Genomic DNA, 21,427 nt, shown 5'->3' on the forward strand with positions numbered 1-21,427 from the left:
AGGATTAAAAGTCGATATTTCCCCTTTGTACAAGCAATTGTTGATGGAATAAAGAGCTTTTCAAGCCACTGAATCCCAATTTCATCAGATATCCATTTGGGCTGACTTCAATGCGCCAATCATCCGGGAGGTTATCAAACCAAGACTCAATAAAGACCTTGCCTTTGAGAATAATACATGGAGGCAAGGCCCATCCTGATGCACTTATTGTCTCAATTGTGGTAGCCCATTCACGATTTCCAGGTTGTAAAAGTGAACGCTGACCATAGTATTCAGCCCTGGTAACAACCTTTGCAGTTGCTGTTAGACCCATTGCAAAGCCAGTCTCATCAAAGTTGTAGATATCATCAGGGTCAATGCCATATTGAAGTATCATACATTGCACACAATCAAACCACTCATGGATGATTTTTGGGTCTTCGCATTTTGCACGCTCATAATTATAGCGCCTTGAGAATTGGGTTGAAAGCTCTGGATGCCTTTTCACATAGTTTAAGACCCAATTCTCACTAACTGTTTGAACCGGGGTAGTTCCACGCGAGTTAAGTAGAAGATTGGCCATTTCTCATACAGTAGCGGGCCGAGGAGCTACTCCACAAGAATCCATTGAGAGTATCCATTTTAGAAGCGATTCCTCTTCTATTTGTGTCAATTTATGGTTATTGGCGCGAGATTCATGTCAATTTGTACATCCAGCGAGCCGGCGCCGGAGAGTTGTATGAGGCACATTGAATTGGTTTGCTGCTTCTTGAATTGAGGTAATTTCTTGCTTATTGATAGCCTGGATAGCTAATAAGATCCTACCCCCTTGCTCTATTGAATTTCTAGAGCTTTGAGAGCGAATTGGTGGCATGGTGGGTGATTAAAGGAAGAAGAGTGCACGAAAATGACGCGAAACGCGGTAGGGTGGCCACTCGCTTGTGGATTACGTTAGTTAACTAACTAACTAGTTAGTTAGTTAACTGCCAGTGTCGACAGCTTTGGATAAGGGTTCGCTATCGGCACACCATCGAAACGGTCGTTTGATCATATAAAACGCCTAAGTCCTACACTCCGGCGTTACACAGTAGGGATCATTTACTGTTGTCATCCTACGCAGTAAGCCTTTGTGACAATTGGTTTTATGCCCTTAGCATTTTCTACATGGCCTTGCTTGCTCCTGGGATTTTTCAGACTTCTAGGAGTCCTGGACTGGATCCTAAGACGGCCGATCCTGCTCTTCAGAGCTAGGAGCACGCTCCCCAGACATAGGGTATTCTCTGGAGTGAATTGAATCTCCATGGGAGCATAGTTTACCCCACTATCTCTGGGGAGAAGTTGGCATGGTAAGAAGCGGAGCAGAAGGAATGATGACCTCAATTCCCTGTTCCATTGATGGTGCCATCGCTGCTCTCCCCAGCCCTAGCCGTTTCGATCAGCGAGATCAACGGCAATCGCTTTCTGTCGCCGTATCAAAGTGAAAGTATCTCCAATGTCGAAGGACTAGTAACAGCAAAGGCATCGTCGGGATTCTATTTACGGTCTACTTCGCCCGACTCGGCTGACCGCACCTCCGAGTCTATCTACGTCTATGGCGGCGCTGCTGTTGATGGGGTGAATGTGGGAGACATTATCACGCTTAGCGGGACGGTTTCCGAGTACCGTTCCCCGTCCTCCTATATTCCCCTGACGGAGATTACGTATCCATCGGATATTGAAGTCTAGTCGAGTGATAATGAGGTCGTTCCTGTTGTTATTGGGGAGGATGAACTGTTGCCTCCGACGGAGGAGTTCTCGTCGCTGGATGAGGGGGATGTGTACAGTCTTCCGAACAACGCTAGTCAGTTGTCTGACGAGAATCCTGTTCTGGAACCGGATACATACGGGATGTATTTCTGGGAGAGTCTGAGTGGGGAGTTGGTTAGTATCAGTGGTCTCGGGGTTATCGCCAAACCGAACCGGTATGGTGATACGTGGGTTGTTGGGGATTGGCCGTTGACTGGGGAAAACGGGAGAGGAGAGTTGACGATGCGTGCTAATGGTATTAGTTTTCTTTCTTACTCTATTTATCTCATATATAGAGACGAGGCTAACGAAATCAGACTCCAACCCCGAAGCCATCCTCATCGGTTCCGCATTAGACGGAACCAACAATCCCACTGATACAAAACTAGGCGATACTGTCGACGACATCACCGGCATCATCACCCAAGTCTACGGATTCTATTCCATCCTCCCACTAACCGCACTATCCATGTCCGGCTCGAACTTTACAACCGCATCCCCCACAGATCTAGTCTCAGACGGCACCTGCAAGAAAATGTCCTTCGGAAGCTACAACGTGAACAACCTAGAACCAGACTCTGACACACTGTCTACAATCGCAGAGCATATCGCCACATACATGAAAAGTCCGGCGTTAGTAATTCTGCAAGAAATCCAAGACAACAACGGCGCTACAGACAACGGAGGTATACAAACCACCCATTGCAGCTGATCCACGTCACCTAGCTAATAAAACGACGACAGTAACATCCGCCAACAAAACCCTCTCAACCCTAACCGCCGAAATCGCCAACAAAGGCGGCATCAACTACTCTTTCATCGACATCGACCCAGCAGACGGCGAGGACGGCGGCGAACCAGGCGGTAATATTCGCAATGCCTATCTCTATGATCTCACCGTTATCAAACTACACAACTCGAATCCGGGTTCTAGTACTGATGCAAACGACGTTTTATCCGGTGACTCGGGTCTTGAGTTGAAATATAATCTGGGGCTCATTGACCCCGATAACTCGGCGTGGGAGAGTAGTAGGAAACCGCTAGCTGTAGCTTGGGAGATGGTGGATGGGGGTGATGTGTTCTTCACAATCAACGTGCATCTAACCAGTAAAGGAGGCGGTTCCTCGTTCGAAGGCGACGCCAGACCACCCGTAAACGGGGGCGTCGAGAAACGAATCTCCCAAGCTGAAGCCATCGCCGTACGACTCCCCTCTCCCTTTAACCTTTTTCAAAAAAAAAAAATAAATAAAAATAAATAAATAAATAAAAACATACCAACTAACCACCAACCTCTATAAAACTTCACAAACACCCTCTTAACCTCATCCCCATCCACAAAAGTTCTCATCTCCGGCGACTTCAACGACTTCTCCTTCGTCGCGTCCCTCCAGACCTTCACTTCCAACAACCTCTACGATCTCGATGATGTAGTGGACACTCCGTCTACAGAGCGCTACACATACCTGTATGACATGAACAGTCAGCAGCTGGACCATATGTATGTGAGTGAGGGTTTTGCAAAGGCGGAGGTGGGGGTGGAGCATTTGCATTTGAATACGTGGGTGGAGTATGATGCGCAGGCGTCGGACCATGATCCTACGGTGGCGGTTTTGGATGTTTGTGGGTAGGTAGGTTGGGGTTGTATTTAGAGTGATGGAGAGTCCGGGTGGTACTATGTAGGATTGAGGCTCTACTGAATCTATACGCATTGAGGACGATGGTAAATCATTCAGCATAATTGATATGTACTATACAACGAATATCCATCTGTATCTATGTCCATTCGATTCGCAAAGCACATTTTTCCCACATCTGCAATCCAGTCCAATCACCGATTAACGGCAATCAACTAATCCCATCCACTCATTTAACCAAAGAAGGGAATGACAGGAGCAGTAGGAGTCGGGGCTGCGCCGGACGGGGTTGGAGCGTCAGAAGGCTTGGGGAGCGAAGGAGAGCCAGTGGGCTTGGGGAGGTCACCGAAACCAGGGAAGCCGAAGCCACCAGTGGGCTTCTCGCCAGCCTTGGGGGTACCGGAAGGCTTGGCGGTCTCAGAAGGCTTGGGGAGCTCGCCAATGGGGAAGGGGATGAAGTCGCGCTTCTCCTGGTCGCCGCCAAACAGCTTGGCCAAGTCACCGAGGTCGGGCAGCTCGGAGGGCTTGGGGAGATCGCCCAGGCTGGGGAGGCCGGAGCCAGAGGGCTTAGGGAGGTCCGAGGGAATGGGGAACGGCAGGTCGCGCTTCTCGGAGTCGGAGCCACCACCGAACAGCTTGGCAAGATCGCCGAGGTCGGGCAGCTCGGAGGGCTTGGGGAGATCGCCCAGGCTGGGGAGGCCGGAGCCAGAGGGCTTAGGGAGGTCCGAGGGAATGGGGAACGGCAGGTCGCGCTTCTCGGAGTCGGAGCCACCACCGAACAGCTTGGCAAGATCGCCGAGGTCGGGCAGCCCGGAGGGCTTGGGGAGATCGCCCAGGCTGGGGAGGCCGGAGCCAGAGGGCTTAGGGAGGTCCGAAGGAATGGGGAACGGCAGGTCGCGCTTCTCGGAGTCGGAGCCACCGCCGAAGAGGTCACCCAGGTCACTCAGGCTAGGAAGGCCAGAGCCAGAGGGTTTAGGAAGGTCACCCAAGCTGGGAAGGCCAGAGCCAGAGGGCTTAGGAAGGTCACCCAAGCCAGGAAGACCGGTGGGCATGGGGAACAAGCCACGCTTCTCCTTGTCGCCGCCAAACATCTTGGCAAGTTCACCGAGGTCGGGAAAGTTGGAGGGCTTGGAAAGGTCGCCCAAGACAGGGGAACCGGAAGACTTGGGGAGGTCACTCAAGTCAGGAAGACCAGAGGGCTTGGGGAGGTCGGAGGGCTTGGAGTCGCCGAGGCCAGGGAAGGGGAAGAGACCGCGCTCGTTGACACGAGTGGGCATAGCGAGAGCACAGCTCACGAAACCCACGGTAGCAGCACTGCTGAACTTCATTTTGAAAAGTGGTCAAAGAAAGACGTAAAAGAAGGCTAAGCTCCTAAAGAATGGAAGGTATGAATAGTCACTGGATGAATGAGTGGTTGTCTGTTCGAGTCAAACGGGGAATTCAGACATCTTTATAGTCGTGGGATGCCGTGACAGATCCGGTCTTAATACTCCGTAGCAATCGTCATTTTACCGATGCGATTGCACACCTGCTCATCCCGAGCCCATCTCGGATGGTGGATACTGTTCGGGGAAAGCGTATCTGCCGATCAAGAAGAAGTCACCCAAGGTGCTTGTTCCAACAGGGGAGGTATCGGCATTCGGTTAGCTCCAGGGACAGAGCTTTATCATAAGGCTCGGTGATTCATTCGAGCCCCAATGGAGGGGACAGACGTCGTACGTATGCCCTCCAAACCTTCAATTTTAAGACGCAGATCTCTCCAACCATGCCGAATGAGGGCCCACAACTGATTATCAACGCCCAATCATCCCACGGAGCGAGCAACGTGTTGGTCAGGCACTTGGTTGGGATGGACAAAATCTGCGACAGCCCTGAAACCCTGCGCTGTTCCAGAAGAGTAGATCGCGATGTGTATCAGTTGCATTCCGAGTTGCGATACAGTATAGTGTACTCCTTAGTATTTTCAATCAAGTCTGGATAACTAGGGAGCGAATGTTAATGTAGATCCGTGCCTCCAGATTGCTGTAATATGTAAAATCCGCTATTGTGTATGGGGTCACCGAGGTCCGTGGAGGCATGTCCGAATTCGGAATGCTTCCACGACGCCTCAAAATTGAAGCTACAAATCCCGCTTATCCCACACGGTTAAATGTTTTCCAGCATATTTTGACTTGTTTGTCTGATGAGATTATCGATGATGCTGCCTGTTGTCGCGATCATGATAAGATAGTGGTGGTAAATAGGAAGAGACGTGCGAGAAGCAAAAAGGGGTGGTGACCGAGTGGTGACCGAGTGGTGACCACCCTTCCAACAACACCCATTCTACATACTACCAACAGAGAAATCTACTGACAGTGTACTATGGCACACCATCGAAAATTCTAGGTGACTACTTCGGATCTGTTCCTGACCGACTAGGTTGTTCCTCGGACAAACATGCATGGACCATGGCACCTTTACACTCAATCATTGTCCCTATGGTGTCATTCCCGTTTCTCGAATGCTTGTCTCGTGGATGGCAGGCGACTCCGGGATCAGTAACGGACCCCATCGGGATCCACAGATGCTCAAACTTGGGGCTCCGGAGTGGGCATCTGTGCGCGAACGTCGTTCATATGCGTGGCCCACGTACGGGGCACTCCGAGGGATCCGTATGAGATGGATATGTGCCATTTGCCACGGAACTTGCGATGTCGAGAAACTGAGACGACTTGAAACCGGATGTCTCGTTGTTGCTGGCGGGCAGGTAATGATGGCGAATGATGCCATGAGGGGAAATAGTATGTTTGCTATCTGCCAGCGCAGTGTCGAGGTATATTCTGTTTCCGATAGATATTCGGCTTCCAGAACTATAGGGTCTTGTTCTGGTCGGTTGACAAGGTTCTCTACGCGATAGCCCGGGTTCTGGGCCATCGTGGTCCTCTTGCGTTGAAATTGGACTGGGCAGAGTCATATCCTTCAACCATGACAATGCTTGGCTCCTTCGAAGTGAACACAGTCGAACGAGCCAGACCAAAGTACGCAACGTCAGCCTTGCAGACTGTGTTTCATCATCTATACTCCGAGGCTTAAGTACAACTACCGAACGGAATCCTTGTTCCGTGCATGAGCCATTTTTGAGCGACGGTAGATGAATTGGCGAGACATGTCTACGCAATGGCCATTGCTTATTGTTGAGGACCATGTGAACAGATGGAATTGTTGCATGATTCAGCCGGATGTCACTGAGTGTTGCCATAGCATGTCTCTGGCACTGGGAACTGTTGGGCACATACAGAAGGGTGAAAGAAGCCATGGTCAATGTTTGTCCAGCCTGCTCGTTAAGAGTCCTGATACCCTTATCATTTCATACAGCTCACGGAGGCCCAGGTCTGACAACCAAACTATTAACACCACCCCAAACGACAGCCCGCTCAACTTACTCCTGCAGCCGTACAACCATCCTAAACTTCACTGCTCACCATGCCCAAGCCGAACAATAACCTTCCCAACCTCCCTCTTCTCAAACCTCTCATACGCTCCCGTCACCCCACCCAACCCATACAAAATCTCATCAACAACCACCCCCGGCCTTGCAACCCCCCTCTCCACCAAACCCCTCAACACAAACTGCGACTCCTTCAACAGCACAACCCCGCTCCCAACTGAAAGACCCTTCGTCCAAAGCGTCCCAACAGAAACTTCAAACACCCCTTCCTTCCCAGTCGCCAGCGGTGCCCCCGGTGCCGGCCCCAATCCAGGAGGCGTGTACTCGCCAGCGATCCCGATTCCACCGGTTGGTTGGGTAAGGTCTATGCAGTTGCGGATGACGATGCCGGGTTCGCGTTGCAGTTGGGAGTTGAAGGTTTCGAAGCCGACGCAGTCGCAGGTGCGGCGGACGCCGGCATCTGTGCCGTTGGGGTGGCTGGGTGGTTCAAGCGTGAGGATTTGTTGCACCGGGTCGGAGTCTTTGAAGTTGATTGGGATCGCGCCGATAGATTTTGCTTTGTCAAGGCGGGAGGGGACGTAGTCAACTGAGTAGACTCTGCTCGCACCGCGGAGGATAGCAGAGTACGCGCAGAGGAGACCTACCGGCCCCGCGCCAAAGACAGCGACTGAATCACCAGGCTCAAAGCCAGAGCTGCTAAGCCCATTCCACGCCGTCGGAAAAATATCCGACAACAAGACATAATCGATATCCCTATCTCCATCATATTCAGTCCCATTGGGTGGGATTTGAAAACACGACGAATCCGCAAACGGCACCCTAATAAACTCCGCCTGCGTTCCCCCCAACCCAACACCGAAATCATCCCCCAACCCCTGAATATCAATCAACGTCTCCGGATGAAACGTCAGACAATACACCCATTTGCCGCGGACGCAGTTCTCGCAGTAGCCGCATGAGATCGGGCCAACGACAACCTTGTCCCCGACTTTTAGTGTTTTAACGCCAGGGTTAACCTGGGCAACGATGCCGATGCCTTCGTGGCCCATTATCCAGGGTGGGGTTTTGCTGCCTGCGAGGCCGCGGTAGGTATGGAGGTCTGTGCCGCAGATTGCGATGGTTGTGAGTTTGACCAGGACGTCGGAGGAGTGTTTTAGTTCAGGGACGGGTGTGTCTTTTAGGGCCATGTGGAAAGGCTTGCCTTCCCAGGTTATGGCTTTCATGGACTTGGGGGTTTGGGTTGGCATTGTGGTGATTTTAGCGCGGAATTGGTATTGATGTGGGATTACATTGGAAGTAGAATGTGTGTAGGGTCTGGTGAGACTTTTTTTATACATTTGGGAGAAGTTTGGATTGACATAATGGTGAGTAGTGGCGGGTTTACTTTCCGAGCCCTCATCGAGTGGTCGTCCGGCCCCTACAGAATGACGACTTACAAAAACAAAGGCTTCTCTGCTGCAGAAGCTAGAAAATGTTTAGAGATGAAATTAAATTATCCTGCAGATCCAAATACACGCGCCAATACCCTAATCAAGCCAAAGAAAAAAACTCATGTAAAAACATCCGTCGCATACCTCTCCTTCGTCTTCAGCCCCTCAAAGAACCTCTCCGTAGCAGTCTCCTCATCAACATCCTCAACCTCCTCTCCCCGCTCCCTCTTCCCCTCCCGAATCACCCTCCGTCTCGCAAGGTAAATATCCCTACAAGCCTCCCTCACGCCATTCCCAACACCCGTGCTACCACAGACATAGATGCGTGCGCCCTGGTCGAAGATCTCAACTAACTCGTCACGATCGTCAAGCATACGGTCTTGAACGTGTTGGCCATTTGAACCGTTGGCGGGGCGGCTATACGCCCATCGCACATCGACGGCGCCAAGTTCCGCCCACTCGGCGAATTCGGACGCGTGGACGTCGTCTTTTCCGTCGGTTCGGCAGCCAACGTATAAGATTGCCTTGGCGGGTTTGTCTTCCTCGGGCAGGTCCTGGCCAGCGCTTCGTCCGCGGATTTTCTCTGCGCGGTCCTGTACAAACCCACGGAAAGGTGCGATGCCTGTTCCCGCGCAGGCCATGATCATGGGCGTTTTGAGGTCGGTGGGTGGTTTGAAGCCCGAGTGCGAGGGGCGGACGATGACGTGTGCGCGTTCGCCGGCGTGGAGTTCCGAGAGGTAGGTTGATGCTACGCCTAGGTAGCGTTCTTCTTCTTCTTCCTTTGAGGTGGAGGCAAGGGAAGGCGCGTTTAGGACGGAGAATGTGATTGAGCACTCGGAGGGGTTGACTAGAGGAGAAGAAGAGATGGAGTACTGTCGCACGCGCATTGGTGGGAGCATGGCGAGGAATTCGCCGATGGGGAGGGCGATGTTAGGGTAGCGCGTGAGGATGTCCAGCGGGCTTACTCGTTTCTTGGAGACTTCCTCTGCGAAACGGCTGGGGCTGGAAGCGATGTAGCGCAGTTCAGCTTGGACTTCTGCGTCGCCGACTGCTGCGTCGGCGAGGGTGCTCAGGTCTCGTTTTGACGCGGGTTGCGAGAGTTCCACGTATGTGGAGAGGAGTTCGAAGGCTGAGACCGGGGTGCCTAGGGGAATTGATGCGCTGCCGGAGCTTTGGGAGGATTTTTGGATTTTGAGCGTCGCGTCCCAGGGGAGGTCGAAGCGGCGGATTGCGCGGCGGACGACGCTGCGGGGGTTTACTGGGAGGACGGCTAGGTAGTCGCCGCACTGGTAGGTCATGTCGGTGGGGAGTTGGAAGTTGATGATTCTCTTTGCGGGGACGCCGGGCTGGGTTAGGAGTTGGTTTTCGAGGACTAGGGCTTCTTGTAGCTGGAGGCCTAGAGTTGAAGCGCGCAGTCCTGAGGTTACTTCGACTTGGAAGCCGGATTTGGGCTTGGAGGTGTCCGTGGACTGGGAACCGCCGAACTTGGATGTTATAGCGGGCCAGAAGGCAGACTCGCCCCAGGTGTCGAAATCAGAGAACATGTCCGAGTTGGCTGCGTCTGCTAATCCCAGGTCGCAAAGTTTGTTTGCACCGCGCTCTTCGGCTAGTTTGTTGATGGCCTTTGGAATGCGATGGAACGTAGCGTGCCAGTCGTCTGTATGGGTTAGCATGGATCGCAAAGAAGAAAGTGTAAGGGTAGTGAGGAAACTCACGATGACCACATCCAAACACAGCATAATTAACACCTTCAAGCTCCTTCTCCTTCAACGAACTGAACCATTCAAAGAAATGCGCCGCATTGTCAGGAGGATTACCCTCATACGAGGCACTGATGAAAGCCACAGGATCCTTCTTCGGAACATTATGCATGGCCGAATCAAGCGGCTTCACTTCCGCACTGTACCCGTATCCAAGAGCATCATCCGCAAGTCTGCGGGCGAACGCCTCACATGTACCAGTGTTGCTGCCGTAGAAGATGTGCATAGGTTTTGTTTCGCCCGGTGGAGGTGCAACCTTCGCCTTGCGATCTCTGCTACCGGCTCCTGAGGTTTCGGGGGCATCGCTGCCACTTAGGAAGGTACCCAACTTGATCGCATCAAGTCCCTCGCGGGGTGTAGCTCTCATGTAGAAGTCTTTGGGCTTGACGGTGAGTGTCTGCTTGATCCGAAGGTCATAGCTGGGGTTGTCCAGCTGGAAGTTGAAGTTCTGCAGGAGGATGGCGACCACCAGCAAAGCTTCTTGCCATGCGAATGGGCGACCAATACAGCCGCGCATACCATTTCCAAACGGCTTCCATGCGTTCTTGGGCAGCTTGTCGAAGTGCTCGTCGAGCATGCGTTCTGGCCTAAATTCATCCGCGTCCGGGCCGTAGACTTCAGGGTCTCGGTGCACCTTGCTCAGGACAACTGCGATGACCTCGTCATCGTTTAGGACATATTTTCCGTTCCCTAGAGTCACAGGGCTTTCTTTGTTCTTGGTCGGATGGGCGTGGACAGCGATCACAGGTGCTGTGGGTCGTAGACGAAGTGTCTCACGCATGACGGCGTTGATATATGGCAGCTTGGACAGATCTTCCACCATAATCTTTCGTCGTCCGATAACCGTGTCGACTTCTTCTTGCGCCTTCTTGTATGCAGTTGGGCTCTTGAGCAGGAAATAGAAGAGGAATGACAGCATCCCGGATGTGGTTTCATGACCTGCAGATGGTTATTAGTCCGTCAATCCTAGAGCACGATGCCCACCTGGGAAACATACCCGCAATAAGGAAAGTAATCATATTATCAATAATCGTATCATCCGACAACCCCTGCCCAGTCTGCGGATCCCTCCCCAGAATCAACGCATTAAGCAAATCCTTCTTATCCTCCTCAGGATTCTCCTTGCGCGCATTAACCAATTCCTGCGATAACTCCCGCAGATAGGTGATATCACTCCAGTACTTAGCATTCTCGCTAGTCGGCAAGCTGTTCAGCAATGCCGGGCGACGAGTCCGGTCTCCGGAGCCTTGTAACAGGCCAACCATGGCTTCGACGAACGGGTGCATTTCGTCGTGGTAGAAGGAGTTGAATCGTGTGCCCATGGAGCAGAGCGCGATGGTGTCTAGGGTCAGACGGGTGAAGTCATCTGTTACCATGATTGGTGTTTTTGGTCCTAGTCGGGCCCATTTCATGACTAGTTGTGTCGCGATATCGTACATTTCTGCCGAGGTCAGAATTCCACCACATCAAATAGACCCATTGTTTGGAAGAAAATTTACCATCATACATCCCCCGAATCGACAATGGCCCAAACGCAGGCACAAGAACCCGATGCGCAATAGCCCAATTCTCCTCCCCGGGATACTCAGCCGTAAACAAACCATCGTGAACACCATTCCGGATCTCTTTCAACCCTCCGGCGACCATCTTAGCAAAGCGGTCTTCGTTAAAAACTTCATCGGTAAGTTCATGGCTGCTGATGAAGACTCGTGAGATTCCAAAGGTGGTTAAGCGGTAGATGGGGCCTGTCAAGTGTCAGTGTGAGTAAAAAGTATGACAGCGAGTCAGTGGTGTTGTCTACCGTAGTTATCGGCCATCAACTCCATGCTGTTCAAGGGTACATCGCGCTCGATGTCGTAGAGATTTCCCACGATCGGGACTCCCCTGGGCCCCGGGATGGGGACTGGTTTATTTGTGCTCATGGCAGAGGATAGCTGTTAGCTGTCCCTGGTGGTGGTGGGGCAGAGATCGCGGGTATCAGATCGATATTGATGGCTCGGAGCTGGTGTTGAATAGAAGTGCTAGCTGTAGAATCATATACCATGGGTAAAGGTAGTGTAGATATTAAGCTCTGGTGGAAATGCTGAAAGCAAGAGAAAACGACCCTTCTTATACAGCTGAAAGAAACTCCCAACACATCATACATTTCGGGCACCCCGACTCGGTGGGCCGTAGTTATGCACGGCATTACTGAATAAGGCTGAATAAGGGCCGTGTGATTTGCGGATATTGTGCATAACTCCAATCCAGTGACCGGGCACTGTCAGATGCCTCGGCTCAAGAATGTTGGGACAATCCGATTTAGTATATACTCCGGTGTATATAACTAGTGGCTATTTTATGTCGTGTTTTTCTGCACAAGGCAGCATTCATATTTACGGCAGATTTTGCCATCGCTGGTGTTTTGGTTCTGTCGCAAACTTGTCCTGATGTGACTAGTGCATAAACAGGTCTATGGGTATCTCGAATCTAACATCAAACAAAACAACCCGCTTCCATCTGCTTGAGTAACAGAAACACAGTCATCAATATAATCGTCCATGGGGAACGACTGTCAGCCGCAGATATGGCGACAAGGGTAATAGTGGGTTTCCCTGGTTATCGGTACCAGGTACGACGGACGGAATGAGAATCGCGTTGCGTCGAATGTATGACTCCGTGAGTATGCCATAGCGACATACCCGCAATACCGTTGGCGGAGTGCATGCCCTCCATGCAGAACCAGCATGGACACAGTCGCGCCGCGATGCCCTGACGGGTTAATTCCTGCGAGTGCCTGACGGGGTCGCCAAGGACGCATCCTGAGCACCATGGCAGTACACTCATAAAGGCAACAGAGCCATAAACCCACTCAATAACACAAAATATACAGGTGTTGACAACGCACGGCATCACCGCACAATCCAAACCAAAACCCAAACGACTAAAAAGGCCACACAAGCAATGAGTTTTGGGCCCGACGAACGCTTTCGCAACAGATTCAGAATTAAAAAGCACATACACATCAGCACCATAAGATTGATGGTGTAGTTGGCTCGAGACGGCGCGCTGCTGGCTTTTGCTCTGGCGACGGGCCAGCCGTCGTCGTATTCGATGTAGCTCCAGCCTAATTGGGCGTCCTGGGATTGTTAGTGGGTGGATGGATGGTTGGTGTTGGGGTACGTACGCTGTTTAGGAAGCCGATGGTTGTGTTTACTAGGATGGTCAGTTAGTTATTGCTTTAGTACAGATCTTGGGCAGTGTACTCACGATAATGATAATACATAATGTCCTGGTGATGCTTATTCTCCGGTAACACACCAATCCCCCCCGGAGCATAAACCAAGCCATGGTTCGATCCATAGACAGTAGTTCCGCCACCGTCTAAGAGTTTCTTCCCGGACTTATCGACAAACGGACCCGTCACGTCCTTGGACCGTCCAACTCGAATACTGTATCTGTAGGCTGTTAGCTCATCATCCGCAACAATAAAGAGCAGGGTAGCATACTCCCTCCCCATAACTGGAAACCCTTTATGAAAACCACAACACTTCCCATGACTAAACCAAAGATAATAATACGGCTCTCGGTACGTCATAAAACTCCCTTCCTGTGGCTTAACCTTATGCTCAGGCAGAAACACCAAATGCTTAGCATCCAGCCTCTCCTCGTCCTCAACAGACAACAAATCATCCGCCAACGGTAACTGAAAGATCCCATGCCAGTAACTTCCCCACAACAAATACGGTTTCCCAGTACTCTGGTCCGCGATAAACGACGCATCAATCGCATTCGACACAGTCAGCGGATACATATCAGAAAGAGGACCCTTCTCGGTATTAATCACCGCCCCGTGATCCGTCCACCCGCCCTGGTCAATCGAATCACTCGACGCAACACCTATCGCGCTATTCCTCACACCATTCTTACTAATTGTGTAAAAACAGTAGAACCGGTTCTTCCACTGCACAGTCGTAGGCGCCCACGGCCTCGTGCGATTCTGTTTCTCAATCACACTAGGTCCATCCAACACAGTCCCGATCTTCTGCCACGGCCCGTCGAGACTGGATGCTTTGTGGATGGGCACGTGAACACCACCCTTGAAGAGGTAGAACTTGCCATCGAGCTCGACGATATTCGGGTCGTGGGCTTGGACGTTGCCGAGGTTTGGTAAGGGGTAGTGTTTTGTTTCGGAGAAGATATGTGGTTTATTTGGGATGCGGACGGCTGGGATGGCGGTTGTCCATTGTGATAGTGTAGTTAGGACTAGAAATATTGAGAGGAAGAGCATGCTCTGAGACATGGTCCATTAACTAGGATGCAGGAGAGATGAGAAAAATGAGAATAAAGAAGATACATTTCTCTCATGGCAGAAATAACGGCATGAAAAGAAAAGAAAAGAAAAGAAACATGGCAGTGCTGCTTATCATGCGGATCATCACGTGATAACTGGATCCCCTGGCCAGATCCAGACTGCCCCACACGGCAGGACGATTTGGGATATTTGATAGGTTGATAGATGCTTGACTCGGCTTAAAATATCGCCAAGCTTTTGTCGCTGCCTGGCACTAGCCTGATTCGGTGACAGGCCCACCGCGGCTCATACAGTGCGGTCTCGATAAGCCGTACTAAAGATAACATGATGATTTGGCCGGTTTAAAGAGAATCCGTATTATCAAGTTATATTATCTAAACCACTGATCTAGTATTCGCTGTTGCTTTGATGACTCTGCTTTATATAATAACCGCTTCTCCAGCTGCTCAAGATGCTTGATCTCCTCAAGGGAGGTCTCCTGAGAGTGTTCTTGATACTGTAGAACTGTACGAAGGCCATCAATTGCTGCTTTTAAAGAGGGTGGTGGTGGCGCAGCAGGGCCATCATCATCAGAATCATCATCTATCTGTGGATGGACATGTTGAGAGATAATACTCTCTAGAGATTCTGATTCCTCAGCTGGTTCGGTGTCCTCTCCTGGGGGATTTATGAAGTTGGAGAGACTCATCATGTCTTGAATATGGCCGGCTTGCTGGGTTTCTTGGTAAAGGCTTGTCAGGTCTGGTACAGGCTCTGCTGGAAGACTGATTTGAGGCTGAATAACCTGACTTTTGCGGAAACAACTGTAGATTGTGGTGTTGCTGACATTATATCTCCAAGCACGTAGAGTCCAGCGGGCAGCATCATATAATGTGATTGACATGATAGGATCTTGTTGATGCTCATAACTCTCAATGATAAAGTGAAGCCACGTCTTCCAGTAATAGGTTTTTAGATTCACGATAATGCCTTGATCAAGTGGTTGATAGACACTGGTTGAATTTGCTGGGAGCCACTGGATCTTGATATTGGCTGGTGGTGGTGTAATATTGACACCTTGGATATGTGCAGAGAAGTTGTCAAGAAGAAGAAGAACTTGGCGTGATAATCCAATATAAGAATAAAATGAATGAAGCCATTCACTCATAATAAAAGTTGTCATCCATGCCTTTTTATTTGAGCGCCAGACACCACCAAGAGCTTGAATATTTATACCATAAAGAGAACGCGGCATCTTTGCAGTTCCAATGATCCATATAGGAAGACGCTCTGAGCCAGTTGAATTGACACAGACAGTAAGAGTAATCTGAGCCTTTTCTCTCTTTTGACCAGGCCTGGATTGAGTTCCTAGTCCAGAAGTTGGAGCTTGACGCCAAAAAAGCCCAGTCTCATCCATATTAAAAATGTTCTCCTCATCATATTCTCCTGCAATTGTTTGAATAGCCTTCATTTCTTCAGCAGCTGATTGACTGACTGATGAAGCCTCTCCATGCTGTTTTCGCATTTGAATATTGTACCGCCGCTTAAAATTATTGAGCCATCCCACACTGAATTCTGGGGTCGGAAAATCCTGATAATCCGGGATCTGTGGCCATATTTGACGAGCCTTTTCAAGAAGTATATCACCAGTAACAAGGCCATTTCTACCCTCAATCCCTTGTTGCCAATGAAAAAGAATATCTTCAAGTATTGGCCAATTGGAATGACGCTGGCGATATGTATCTGAAGGCACTGATCTATCATCATCAAGGTATATATATCGGTCGGATAGGATATCAGAGATAGTTGATGGCCGTATTTGTTGATTGAATTGACGTTGAAACCATGGAATGCAATCACGTTGACGAGGCTTTGGATATTGCTGTCTGAACCAGGTACGGAGAGCCTTCTTTTGGGCTTCAGAAATCGCTTGATGAGGCATCAGGGAGGACAAATATAGGAGTCAATATACGCGTTAAACCGGATTTTTGCATAAAATCAACCGTATACGGAAGTATCGCGACTGTGGCCAATTTGTATGGTAGATGAAAGTTGACAAGAGAATTTGGCCGGCTAAAGGCGAATACGGCTTAGGGCATATACGGCTTAACGAGACCGCACTGTATGCGCCAATCGCATGGCGTTGCATAAATGTACATAAATAGAGTGAGCCTCATTGTTAGTAGTAATATGCGATGGGTGTGTGATGTGTTCCTTGTAGGACCCGGTGTGAACGGGACAAACTAGATGCAACTCGGCTAACATAGCCTGCTCTGTTGGACGAATACGTGGAGAATAAACAAACACGTCAAATGGCGCATGTTCGTGATTGGGGCCGTGTCGTGTCATGCCCAAGCGAGGATCCGCGTTGATCGGTCAGGAACTCTGTCGATCATGAGTAGTAATGGTGAGATTCAAGTGTATTGTACAGAATTAAGAGGGTCGTCAATAATATGTACTGGTATGTGGTAGAGAGTAGTACATGGTCACATTTTACACAGAGCCGTTATTCTCCAAAGGTGATCCCTGTCAGATCCTCAAAATCATATACATCCAAGAATGGGTCGAATTCGCCAGGAGGCTACACCAGTTAATAAGAGCAGCACCAACAGTGTGACATTGGAGAAAAAGGAAAGACGTACCGTAATCCCCAACCCACTCGCCTGCAAAAGCCCATTAAACCCAGGCGTCAACGAAGGAACCAACGGCGGACCCGGCGTCAAAGTCGGAACCTACACGTACGAGTCAGCAACAAGCGGTGACATTCAACGGGATAAGGTAACTAACCTGATTGGTCTGGAAACATCCCATCCCCAACGGTCCCAGATGTGCACAATTGGCATGGCGTGTGAAGAGCGTCTGTGCGAATGTGATGACCCGGTCAATCACCTCTTGTTTGTACATGTTTCCTTGCGACGGCCAGAGTTTTGTCTTGACTAATGCCAAGATTGTCGACATGAAAAAGTATTCTTTTGCGCCTTTGACGACGAGCAGCCAGCGGGCTTCGAGACACATCAGAATAGCTTCTGCTAGGGTGAGCAGGGCTTCGGGGAAGCCGAGGAGTGTGCGAGTTAGGGATGTTACCAAGCCTAAACAGTTAGAACAAAGTGATGCGCGAGGGGTAATTGTGGGTGAGGACGTACCGCCACCAGCATCACCAACACTGGCATGAAGTGCCTGGCATATAGAGCAAAACGCTTGCATCGTCCAATCACCCGTGTTACACAGCGACAGAGACCGCGCCGTTTCGTGTAACTGTCGCTGTGTTGACAGCATCATAGTAGCAACCTCCAACCGCGCCCGCGCAGAAGGGGTGAACAACGGTTCCTTGGGCGCCTCAATGGCAAAAGGTGTGTGAAGCGACAATAGACAATGCCCGATTCGGGTCTCTAGTAGTGCCCTTATCATGATCACTTTGTGTTGAGTCCGTAAATCGTCCGCGTCTGAAGTAGCCCATGTGGGGATCTTCGATAGGCATCGGACGAGTTCCCAGTCCATGCGAAGAATCTCGTCGTAATGACAGCTGATGCGAGGAGTGTGCATTAACTGGCAAATCTTCAGCCGGAGCGGGAGCGACTGCGTCATGACTGTCTGGAACGAGCAGTCAGTCAACTCGCCAACCGGACGGCTTTGGGGAAGTTCCGTGGTTGTTTCCTGGATTTCATTGTCGTTGATGTTCAAGGCAGGCTCCGTGTCGTAGTCTGAGATCTGCGCCGTCGGGGCCATTCCTCGATCTATAGACACCTGAAGATCCAATTCTACAATAGTATTCCATATCCGACGTCGCATCTCTTTATTGAACATGGATATCTTAGTGTAGCGACTAGGATCGCGGTGATACCCAGCTAGCATAGCCTGCTTCACTAACGTGCCGGTCGACAGCCATGCCTGGCTGCGTTTCATGCCATGACTATTCTGAGCAATTATCAAGAGCACATACAGCCGTAGAGCTGTGATCTCAGGCCGCTTGATGCTGGCGTTCTCTAGCCATTTCTCCGCATGCAACACCCACTCGATAGCCGTATAACATTGCAGCGTGTCTTCACTTTTAGACTTGAGTACTTCGGGGTCCGCCAGATTCCAGGCGCAGGCCAGGACCAACATCAACTCGACAACAAACGCAGGCGAGACCAAGGTCGGGTTGTCCTTCTGTGCCCAGAAATGGTCAAGCTCACGGAGGAACGAAGGTACGTGGAGGATTCGATGGGTAGACTCGATGTAGGTCAAGTACAGGACGACGAGATCGTCTACCACGCGACGCGAAGGCAATGATGCAACTAACGAAAAGGTATCCGGGACTGGGATGGGCGTGTTCAACGGGTATTTCTTCCATAGACCCCGTTTTACGCGCTCCAAATCCGGTCGGACTTGAGCCATGTGGGGGCTTGATACTCGAATGTCTTCTGCGAAGGATTTGATATCGGGGAACTACCCCATTAGTTAAATGCATTTTACCAAGTCATCCCACGGGGAGCATACCTGAGCCATCACGTTGGCCAATATCCCCGACCCGTTAAACCGGGTCCTCGTCTCCTTCCCACGCATCATAATCCGCGGCGCCAAATCCAGCTGCTGCGACGGCGATGCTATTCCCATATCATCCTCCTCGCCCTGTTCGGGGTTACAGTGGCCGTAGCCGTAGTGACTATAGTGCTGATGATGCAGCGGCGGAAGATGCGTCAGCCCCGAGTGATGATGACCGTGGTGAGAAGAAGCAGGATAGTACCCCGAATGCCCACTACTGCCCGGAGGATGGCGCTGCAGCACCTCGGTATTCACATAGGAGTCCTGGTTGACGGCGGACTTGGGCGCACCCAGCACCGTCTCCAGAAAACGATCTTTTTTCCCCTCGCATTCCGTGCGTCGTTCGGTCCCCGAGGTCTGCGCTTGAGCCCGAGAGGCCCAACCTGTTATCGCCGAGTCCGGGGGCGTGTGGAGGGGAGTCCGATCTACGAGTCGGGGCAACGATGCTGGGTTGTGATTGGCATTGTTGTAACCATTGTTAACGGTTATTTCTGGTGCTGTCGTGCCGGTAGTGTTGGTGGTAGTGGTAGCCGTCGCGGTTGTCCCTGAAGAAACCCCTCCAGGTGCACCTCCAGCTGCTCCGGAAAACACTGTAGTCGCAGGAACAGTATTCGGCTGCTGCCAGAGAAACCCATCCTCATAGGTACACTGCACAGGGTTTTTGCTTTTCTGACACCGGCCGCAGATGGGATATTCGCGGTCGCAACGGAGCTTCCGGCTGCGACATTGCGTGCAGGCCATCGTACGGCGGCGCCTCTTTCTCGTGCGAGGAGGGTCGGAGGGGGGACCATGGCTGGAGATCTCGGTATTGTCATTCATGGTGGGTGCTTGTTAAGTCTGAATTGAGCATTTTCTTCCAGCCATTTCCTTGCTCGTCGTCCGTTTTTCTCTGGTTGATCGTAGCGGCGGCTCTTGATATCACGGGATTACGCGTGAGGTCCACCGGCTTAGATAACCATATTGGGAAACGCTGTCCGGCAGAGTTTTTTTGATTATTAGATTAGATCAGATTATCACTCTGGAGACTGGAATGCATAGTAGAGCAGTAATGTATGAGGGGATGGTGGGTTGTGAATGTATTACCATCGGATACAGAGTACGAATTAGTTACTCCGGTTAACTAGCCCATTGGCACATACTCGTCAGTCACCTCGTGCCTTGTCATGTTTGCCGTTGTAACCAGAACGCTGGAATTGATATGTCTGTAGTAGTTATTGCTTTTTTCTGGTGGAGCCTATCTACTACTATGTGCATCCCATCCGATCTACTGTTCTATAGCTTCAAGTACAGCTTCATTATAACATCGATGTCACGCTATTCTTGTCCAATGTCACCATAATCCTTCTATCTCTCCCAATAACAACCATTCCTTTATGCCCGTATCTATATTATTCTGCCTGTCGGAGAAAAGCTCGGGGTATCGGTGTCGGTGATATGATAGCGCAATTCCCTGGCTTATATCAAGCGCTTCGACCTCTCAAACGTGTTCTTTTTCAATCAAAGCACTGCTAAGGAGTACCTGTCACCATGTTTCGTTCGCTGCTTTCGTTTGGTGGTGCCCCGTGCACGCCAGAGTACATCTTTCCAACTGTTCAGCCGGGGGAGGATGGGCCGGATTGTCTTCAGGACTGTGCGGATTGTACTGTCAAGTATCCCAAGTTTAAGGTTGATGTGGTGAAACCGTTGTATGGGCATATCAAGGAATACAGTACCCATGTCCTGGTTGCCACGGGGCAGTCTGATTGGATTGAAAAGGTCAAGAGCGACAAAGGGAGTTTGATGGAGGCATTTGCGCAGAACTCTTCGAGGTCTAAACATGGAGTACGTTTTCTTCCAGGATAGAGAAAGCTTGCGATACTGACCTTGCCAGAAACTCATGGTCTCCGCATCTAACCTGCAAAGCCCCGAGGACACCGTAGAAACAGACTCGGACTCGGACGCAGAGAAAAAGAGCACCGTCCTGCTCCTCCCCTCATTCACATTCATCGATTCCGTCCGCTACAACAACGTCCCGGAGCTAATCGACCGCTTCATCAACTCTCCATCCCCTGACCCGCAAGCCAATGGCCATGATACTCAAATGACCCCCCGGGCCTGTCCCCACGACTATGTCATCCTCCTCTGCTCCCACCGACGTCGCGACGCCCGCTGCGGTATCACCGCACCTTTGATCAAAAAAGAGCTTGAGCGCCATCTCCGGCCTCTGGGTTTATACCGCGACGACAGCGATGAGAGACCCGGTGGTGTCGGGATCTATTTCGTGTCGCATGTTGGTGGGCACAAGTATGCTGCGAACGTGCTAGTGTACCGGAAACAGGAGCAGCAGATGATTTGGCTTGCTAGAGTGAAGCCGGAGCATTGCGAGGGAATTGTTCGGTATACCGTGATGCAGGGCAAGGTGGTGCATCCCGAGTCACAGTTAAGAGGAGGATTCGATCGGTTGCGTGGGGTGACTAGTTGGTGATATTCATATTCGGCATAGCATCCTGCATATATATAGTGTCTTCATAGTTCCTATCCTAATAATAGAATCCATTGTTCGTTGCCATACCCTGGTCCAAAAATCGGAAGAATCCCAAAAAGGAAAGTTGGATAAAGCCCCGACGCGGCGTCAC

At 50.7% G+C, this 21,427-nt stretch overlaps 9 protein-coding genes across 9 annotated transcripts; 3 read left to right on the top strand and 6 right to left on the bottom strand.

Moving 5' to 3' along the window:
• Positions 1 to 1,374: 1,374 nt before the first annotated feature.
• ASPGLDRAFT_61502 (endonuclease/exonuclease/phosphatase family protein) lies at positions 1,375 to 3,392 on the top strand (the record flags this gene model as incomplete). The annotated part of the gene is made up of 5 exons (XM_022548473.1): positions 1,375 to 1,629; positions 1,705 to 2,020; positions 2,082 to 2,450; positions 2,509 to 2,963; positions 3,156 to 3,392. The coding sequence occupies 5 exons, from the start codon at positions 1,375 to 1,377 to the stop codon at positions 3,390 to 3,392; spliced, it is 1,632 nt and encodes a 543-aa protein (XP_022396390.1).
• Positions 3,393 to 3,500: 108 nt separating this feature from the next.
• On the top strand, positions 3,501 to 4,918 carry ASPGLDRAFT_931601 (uncharacterized protein). The gene is made up of 2 exons (XM_022550537.1): positions 3,501 to 4,120; positions 4,226 to 4,918. The coding sequence occupies exons 1-2, from the start codon at positions 3,648 to 3,650 to the stop codon at positions 4,752 to 4,754; spliced, it is 1,002 nt and encodes a 333-aa protein (XP_022396391.1). The 5' UTR covers positions 3,501 to 3,647; the 3' UTR covers positions 4,755 to 4,918.
• Positions 4,919 to 6,828: 1,910 nt separating this feature from the next.
• On the bottom strand, positions 6,829 to 8,246 carry ASPGLDRAFT_52219 (uncharacterized protein). Its single transcript, XM_022547703.1, has one exon. The coding sequence runs from the start codon at positions 8,070 to 8,072 to the stop codon at positions 6,849 to 6,851; it is 1,224 nt and encodes a 407-aa protein (XP_022396392.1). The 5' UTR covers positions 8,073 to 8,246; the 3' UTR covers positions 6,829 to 6,848.
• A 93-nt stretch (positions 8,247 to 8,339) lies between these two features.
• ASPGLDRAFT_52220 (bifunctional cytochrome P450/NADPH--P450 reductase) lies at positions 8,340 to 12,125 on the bottom strand. Its single transcript, XM_022547704.1, has 5 exons — positions 11,817 to 12,125; positions 11,515 to 11,760; positions 11,013 to 11,456; positions 9,971 to 10,954; positions 8,340 to 9,912 (listed from the first exon to the last, which is right to left on the bottom strand). Exons 1-5 carry the CDS (start codon positions 11,935 to 11,937, stop codon positions 8,375 to 8,377), a joined length of 3,333 nt encoding a protein of 1,110 aa, XP_022396393.1. The 5' UTR covers positions 11,938 to 12,125; the 3' UTR covers positions 8,340 to 8,374.
• A 298-nt stretch (positions 12,126 to 12,423) lies between these two features.
• ASPGLDRAFT_52221 (uncharacterized protein) lies at positions 12,424 to 13,213 on the bottom strand. Its single transcript, XM_022547705.1, has one exon. The coding sequence runs from the start codon at positions 12,905 to 12,907 to the stop codon at positions 12,614 to 12,616; it is 294 nt and encodes a 97-aa protein (XP_022396394.1). The 5' UTR covers positions 12,908 to 13,213; the 3' UTR covers positions 12,424 to 12,613.
• Positions 12,428 to 14,358, bottom strand: ASPGLDRAFT_52222 (endo 1,5-alpha-arabinase). Its single transcript, XM_022547706.1, has 5 exons — positions 13,504 to 14,358; positions 13,265 to 13,452; positions 13,182 to 13,210; positions 13,017 to 13,134; positions 12,428 to 12,938 (listed from the first exon to the last, which is right to left on the bottom strand). The coding sequence occupies exons 1-5, from the start codon at positions 14,295 to 14,297 to the stop codon at positions 12,907 to 12,909; spliced, it is 1,161 nt and encodes a 386-aa protein (XP_022396395.1). The 5' UTR covers positions 14,298 to 14,358; the 3' UTR covers positions 12,428 to 12,906.
• A 300-nt stretch (positions 14,359 to 14,658) lies between these two features.
• ASPGLDRAFT_180151 (uncharacterized protein) lies at positions 14,659 to 16,310 on the bottom strand. Its single transcript, XM_022542962.1, has one exon. The coding sequence runs from the start codon at positions 16,228 to 16,230 to the stop codon at positions 14,680 to 14,682; it is 1,551 nt and encodes a 516-aa protein (XP_022396396.1). The 5' UTR covers positions 16,231 to 16,310; the 3' UTR covers positions 14,659 to 14,679.
• A 365-nt stretch (positions 16,311 to 16,675) lies between these two features.
• On the bottom strand, positions 16,676 to 19,815 carry ASPGLDRAFT_52224 (putative C6 transcription factor). The gene is made up of 5 exons (XM_022547707.1): positions 18,768 to 19,815; positions 17,432 to 18,716; positions 17,076 to 17,377; positions 16,931 to 17,020; positions 16,676 to 16,869 (listed from the first exon to the last, which is right to left on the bottom strand). The coding sequence occupies exons 1-5, from the start codon at positions 19,629 to 19,631 to the stop codon at positions 16,795 to 16,797; spliced, it is 2,616 nt and encodes an 871-aa protein (XP_022396397.1). The 5' UTR covers positions 19,632 to 19,815; the 3' UTR covers positions 16,676 to 16,794.
• Positions 19,816 to 20,016: 201 nt separating this feature from the next.
• On the top strand, positions 20,017 to 21,325 carry ASPGLDRAFT_52226 (sucrase/ferredoxin-like domain-containing protein). Its single transcript, XM_022547708.1, has 2 exons — positions 20,017 to 20,633; positions 20,683 to 21,325. Exons 1-2 carry the CDS (start codon positions 20,340 to 20,342, stop codon positions 21,274 to 21,276), a joined length of 888 nt encoding a protein of 295 aa, XP_022396398.1. The 5' UTR covers positions 20,017 to 20,339; the 3' UTR covers positions 21,277 to 21,325.
• The last annotated feature ends 102 nt before the right edge of the window (positions 21,326 to 21,427 follow it).

The sequence above is a fragment of the Aspergillus glaucus genome (genome assembly GCF_001890805.1).
Source record: "Aspergillus glaucus CBS 516.65 unplaced genomic scaffold ASPGLscaffold_28, whole genome shotgun sequence".
Lineage (NCBI taxonomy): Eukaryota > Fungi > Ascomycota > Eurotiomycetes > Eurotiales > Aspergillaceae > Aspergillus > Aspergillus glaucus.